The following is a 6,084-nucleotide window of genomic DNA, read 5'->3' as shown; positions in this document are numbered from 1 at the left end:
CTCAAAAAAAAAAAAAAAAAAAGAAAGAAAGAAAAAAGAAAGGAAACTAGCTAGTTATTTTTCTGCCTTTCCATCCCTTCCATCATATGAGGACACAGCATTCCACAGGACACAGTAACAAGGCATCACCTTGGAAGCAGACAGAGCCTGCCCCCACTAGGTACCAAATCTGCTGATGCCTTATTCTTGGATTTCACAGCCTCGAAAATTGTGAGAAACACCATGCTTCTAAGAGCCACACCATGTTTTCTCTATAAATGCTTGCTGAATGATTTAATGAATTGTAGTCCAGCTTATAGTGGGCAGAACTGAGTAAGTTCTACCCCAAGGAGAATGCAGCCATAAGTTTCCCTCTGTCCTTATGGCCTATCCACTAGATGAAAGATGTAAATATAGGTATAGGTATAAGTACAGGCAAAGGTATTGATTACAGCTAGAGAAATATCCTGTAACAATAATATGGCTGGTCAATGACTTTCAAGTATTGTATAAATGCATTCCACTTTAGATCCTCACCAAAATCAAGGAAATATTTCACTGCCAAACCAAATATTTCACCACCATGATCTCTAATGCCTCCCTCCTGCCCTCAGAATAATACCCCCTGCATATCTAAGCACTCAGGACAGCAACGCAAGAGAAATAGCAAAGGCGATCTCCAAACACACACCAGATGAGCGCTCCCCAGGCAGACCCTCCTCCCCAACCTCTGCCATCATGCAGGAAAGGAGGTGCCTTTACCTTGAAATAAAAATGCTTTGCTGGCATTGTGCATTCCAGACACCTGAGCCACTCCAAGGGTAGTGTTCACAAGGTCAAGCTCGGTGATGATATCCATCTGAAGGTCCGGGTCCATCCCAAAGCCCACCACTGTAAAGGAACAAAGAGTTGTTTGGGCTTAAAATGCAGACTGTTAGCAGCATTACAGAGCAGAGGTTACAGAGTCAGGGAGTGGCAGGGAATACAAGGAAGCCAATGATGAGTGCTTGGAGAGTCTTTGTCTGTGGAGGGAAAAGAAAAGCCAATTTTTGCTCCCTTACCCCGCTAATACTATAGATTCTTTGTTCCTTCCCCCAATCCTACCCCACATTATAGATTGATAATTTCTTATCCAAAACTCCTGAGGTTAAATATTCAGAATTCAGAAGATGCCATATGTTAGAAAGGTAATATGGCCTAGTACTACATTTTATGTAACATTTTTAGCAAAATCTAACTCACCACCCCATAATCAAATACAGTATTTCTGAAGCAAAAAGTATGACATACTTCTCTAATTGGCATAAATAAAGATTATAAATAGGTTGATATCGGTTTAGATCAAGTCTTGCCATGAAATGAGTTCAACTCAGGACAGGTTTTGCAGTCAGGTGGGTTATGAAAAAACTGGGTTTCCAAGCTTTATAGAGGTGGTGACTGTGGATACAAGATTGTGGCCCTGATCCACCTGCCTCAGAGACAGATGCAGTAGCAAAATATGACACCACCACCACCAGTAAACACCTCCACAAAGTGTTCCCTAACTAATCAGACACAATCACCTGTGCTAAGGAGGAAAAAAGTGAAAAAGGACCCTGTTCCTGTTGAAGACGGGCGGCAGAGGGACTGCCCAGGAAGGAGAGTCCCTGGAATAATGGATATATATTTCCATCCAAGGGGATTCCTGGTTGGAAAGTCAGATACCCTGATAACTCTTTTTAGAGAACCTTAGTGCCGAGAAACACAGCCCTGGGCCTCCTCTTCCCTTGTCTAAGACAAATCCCTAAAGATGCCTCTCACCCAGGGGGTGCTCTGAGGAATGATTCATTCATAATTGCAAAGTGATTTCCAACTATATGTATTAATAAGGCTAGTGATCACTCTAAGGGGCTGTGTTTAAGCCATTCATAAATGCTGTGTCCATCTACACTCATCATTTCAATCGTGCAATTTTGACTGTGCTGTTGGAAATGTTTTAATCAGCAACAGCTGTCAACTCTCATCTGCTGGTAATGCAGTCACTGAGACAAGATTTGGAAGGCTTGCACCCACTGCGTGAATGTTCACTGGGACATCATAAGCTATCACAACCTCACCTGTCCTCCCATCTTAACCCCTGGTCCTATAGGCTTGGAGAAGGAAATCTACTCTTGCCTTATTCTTCCCCTGTTAGGAAACAGGACCTGCTAGGCTTCTGTCGACAGATGGTCGATCAGGAAGGCCTCTTTAGAGCTGAAACCCGTTATTGCCAAGGCAAGCAAAATGTCTATTAGCTGCCTTCTCAGTTTCTGTCAGGCTTCCCCTTGTCCCCTGAACTGAAGATTTAAGTTTTCCCCTTCCAGTTGACCCAAAGATGTCTTCCTTCCATTCACTCTACATTCATTCATTTCATAATTTTTTCAACAGGTATTACTGAGTGTTTACTATATAGCACACACATTGCTAGGCACTGGTGATGTGCTCATGGAGCTCGCTTTCCTGTGGGTTAGGTGAGGGGAGGGCAAAAAATAAACCAATTAATAAGATAATCTGAGATGGCAATAAATGCCATGAAGAAAATAAAATAGAGTAACAGGATAGAAAACAACTTGGATGGGGGCCCTACTTTAGAAAGCGGGGTTGGAAAAGGTTCTTTTGAGCTGAAACTTAAATGACTAGAAAAGGCAAGATGGGAGGAAGCTTTCCACATGCAGAGAAGGGTGCATGCAAATGAGGAACAAACTGGGAGTGTCCCAAGAACAGAAAAAAGGCCAGCATGGCTGAAACTGAATGAGCCAGGGGTAGAGAAGTAGAAAATGAGGCCAACCAGGCACAGTGGCTCACACCTGTAACTCTAGCACTTTGGGAGGCTGAGGCAGGAGGATTGTGTGAGCTCAGGAGTTTGAGGCCAGCCTGGGCAACATAGGGAGACCATGGCTCTACAAAAAGATCAAAAAATTAGCCAGGTGTGGTAGTGTACACCTATGGTCCCAACTACTTAGGAGGATCGCTTGCACCCAGGAAGCAGATCCTGCAGCACCGCTGCACTCTAGCCTGGGTGCCAGAGTGAAACTCTGCCTCAAAAAAAAAAAAAAAAAAAAAAAAAAAAAAAAACAACAGAAGAAAAGAAGCCAAAGCGGGAGAGAGAGAAGGGCCAGATCATATAAGGCCTGTGACCCACAAGGAGCTTGGATGTTATTCTAATTCTGAGATATAATTGGAGGGTTTTCAGGTTTATGTTTAAGGGCAGAAATTAAATTTTGAAGGACCTCCAAATAGGTGTTTCTCTAGCCAGGAATTTGGAAAGTGGTCTGGGGAATGTGCCCTTCACCAGACGCAAGAAGAAGGAACCACCCCTGTTGCCCAAGTGCCTTTCACAGGCCTGAACAGATGGCAGGCAGGCTCTGAACTTAAGACCTGATTAATTATCTAATGAGTTGGTGTATGATCAATACTTTGGGTGCAATGACCTCTGAGCAATAAGCATATCTCGGGATAGTATGAGATGACGGATGACATGCAAGCCAGGGAAACTTTCTAAAAGGACAGTGGCTGACTGAATATTGGCCTCAAATCTTTACCCATCTCATACCCACAGCCTTTACTGTGTGGCTTTGCAGTTCCTTCCACTAGAATGGGAGTAAACCTCACCATCTCTTGACTTTGAGGCCAGCCACATAACTTGTTTTGGCCATTGGGATGTCAGTAACATTATGCAGGCAGAGGTTTGAATATGCTTGCGCAGTGGGGTTTGTTCTCATCTACTTCCTCATCATGATAAGAACATGTCCCTGCTGGCCCACTGGTCCAAGGAGACCTAGAAGTGTGGAGCAAGCAGCCTACCTGAGTTTGAAACCAAGACCAGCCAAATGCAGCCTAGATAAGCCAACACCAAACACAATTTACAGATATGTGAACCAAAATCAATGGTTTGCTTCAAGCTACTGAGTTTTGGGTTATTTGTTATACAAAATTATTATGGCAATATTGACCGATACAGGGACAAAAATCCTTCTACGGTGGCATCCTTAAGATGCTCAAATCTTCCAGACTAAGAGCCCTGCAATTAATTGAGCAAGGCTTCAAATCACCCAAACAAACTCTGTAGAACTAGCAGAACACCCCAATGGTGTCCTTGAATCCCCACCCCCAAATAAGAACACAGTGCCCTCAATCCAGAAAGTATTGTGGAACCAACACCAAACTGAGAGCCAGTTTCAGTCCAGTCTCGTCCCTCTACTAACTCTGTGCCCTTAAAAAAAGCATTCATTGATCAGGCCTTAGTTTCCTCATCCATAAAATAGAAATGTTAATACCTGCCTCCCTGAAGGAATTGCTGAAGCAGAGACTTCAGAACTCTAGTACTCCATATCAGCGATAACACGGGTGGCTTCATATCTTCTGCTATAGGAAATTTCATGTTTTGGGTTACCATGTGTAAAAAGATACTGGTACCTGTTACACCAGACTCATGAGGTCTCAGGGGAAACTACATTCACACTTCAGCAGCTCAATCTGGCACATAAGTGGTGCCCAGCTGGGGGTTGTTTCATCTGTCTTTAATAAGACCAATTCTCCAGACCACTCCAGCTCCCTGGTCTTCAACTCCACTGGAATCACACAAAAGGTGCAGATGGCCCCTTTCCTCCCAGCCCCTCTCCATACCCAATTGACCTAGAAGGGCCTCTCACCCTGGGTTTGCTTGTAAAATCCATATATGAAATCTATATTCGCTCCCCAACTCCCTGCCCACAACTCAAAAGTGAAGGAGCTTCTCTGGCTTTAAGATAAATGTATTGCTTTTATTATGAAAACACCTCATAATAAAAAAATTAAAAATAAAATAAAATAAAGAAAACACCTCATAAAAACAGAGTCAAAAAAGAGAAATCAATTAGGCTTCTGGATACAGTTTTCTTCTCTCCCTTTAATTAGTCCCCACCAGGATGAAAATGCCTCGTGCCCACAGCAGGATGTGTAAAGGATAGCACTTTGCATACTGCCTAGGGAATGAGAAAAGCTATTAATAAGGCAGCATTTACATGGGCTCTCTTGAACCTTATGTAGTGTGCGTGTGGTCTCATAAAAAAAAATTTTTTTAATGTTTCTGCTTCTTGTCCAAGCATGGAGCTCCTGCCCTTTCCTAGGAAACTCTATTAAAGTTTTCTACTTTGGACATAACGGCTCTACAAATGGCTGAAATTGAATTACAATTAAGCAAGATAAAAAGCTCTTGGGGAAGAAATATTTTAAAAACGTGGAAGGCAGCACGTCAATGTCACAGAGGCACTTGAGGCCTGACTCTAGAATTCAGAACCTCCACCCTAGCAAAGATACCTGCTCCTCCTCCTCCTGCTGCTGCTGCTGCTGCTATTGGCTGCTCCTCACCCCCACCCAGGGAACGCTCGGGCCCACAGCCCACTCAGTTCACCTTTGGGGTCCCAGACATAGGCTTTCCAGCAAATCCTCCTGGGTCTGGCTGACTTTAAATTTATTCCTGCTCATTGTCCATGGTGGAAGTTGTTCTCCTCTGGACCATGCAGACTAAAATAATGCTAGAATGATGCTCCAGGAGCTCATTTAACCACAGAATTTCACAACCACTTAATCAGGTTTGGACCCCTGGGCACCTACAAAGGTCCTTAATACCCCAAAAGCAATTTTCTTGAAGAATATGCTCTATGCCTGTTCCAAGCTAGCCAATATTTTCCCTGATCCTTGGAGGCTGGGGCTCATGTTCACAGTTCCATTATTCAATTCATAATTAATGATCCACCTGAGAGTTCCTTCCAAAAGAAAATCTCTCAGCTGGGTGCAGTGCCTCACACCTGTAATCTCAGCACTTTGGGAGCCTGAGGCAGGCAGATCACCTGAGGTCAGGAGTTCGAGACCAGCCTGACCAACATAAAGAAACCCCGTCTCTACTAAAAATACAAAATTAGCCAGACGTGGTGGTGCATGCCTGTAATCCCAGCTACTTGGGGGGCTGAGGCAGGAGAATCACTTGAACCCAGGAGGCAGAGGTTGCGGTGAGCCGAGATCACATCGTTGCACTCCAGCCTGGGCAACTAGAGTGAAACTCCAACTCAAAAGGAAAAAAAAAAAAAAAAAAAAAAAAAAAAAAAA

General features: G+C 43.7%; 1 protein-coding gene across 2 annotated transcripts in view; it reads right to left on the bottom strand.

Annotated features, from left to right (window-relative positions):
* NELL1 (neural EGFL like 1) overlaps positions 1-6,084 on the bottom strand; it is a 963,285-nt gene that overhangs the window by 951,964 nt on the left and 5,237 nt on the right. For both annotated transcript variants that reach the window (XM_017858414.1, XM_017858423.1), the window contains exon 2: positions 742-870. In XM_017858414.1, the coding sequence (XP_017713903.1) occupies positions 742-870 (129 nt within the window). The remainder of the gene's footprint in view (positions 1-741; positions 871-6,084) is intronic.

The sequence above is a fragment of the Rhinopithecus bieti genome, unplaced genomic scaffold (assembly GCF_001698545.2).
Source record: "Rhinopithecus bieti isolate Rb0 unplaced genomic scaffold, ASM169854v2 scaffold_2350, whole genome shotgun sequence".
Lineage (NCBI taxonomy): Eukaryota > Metazoa > Chordata > Mammalia > Primates > Cercopithecidae > Rhinopithecus > Rhinopithecus bieti.
Note: the sequence above shows the minus strand (reverse complement) of the source record. Positions and strands in the feature narration are given on the sequence as shown.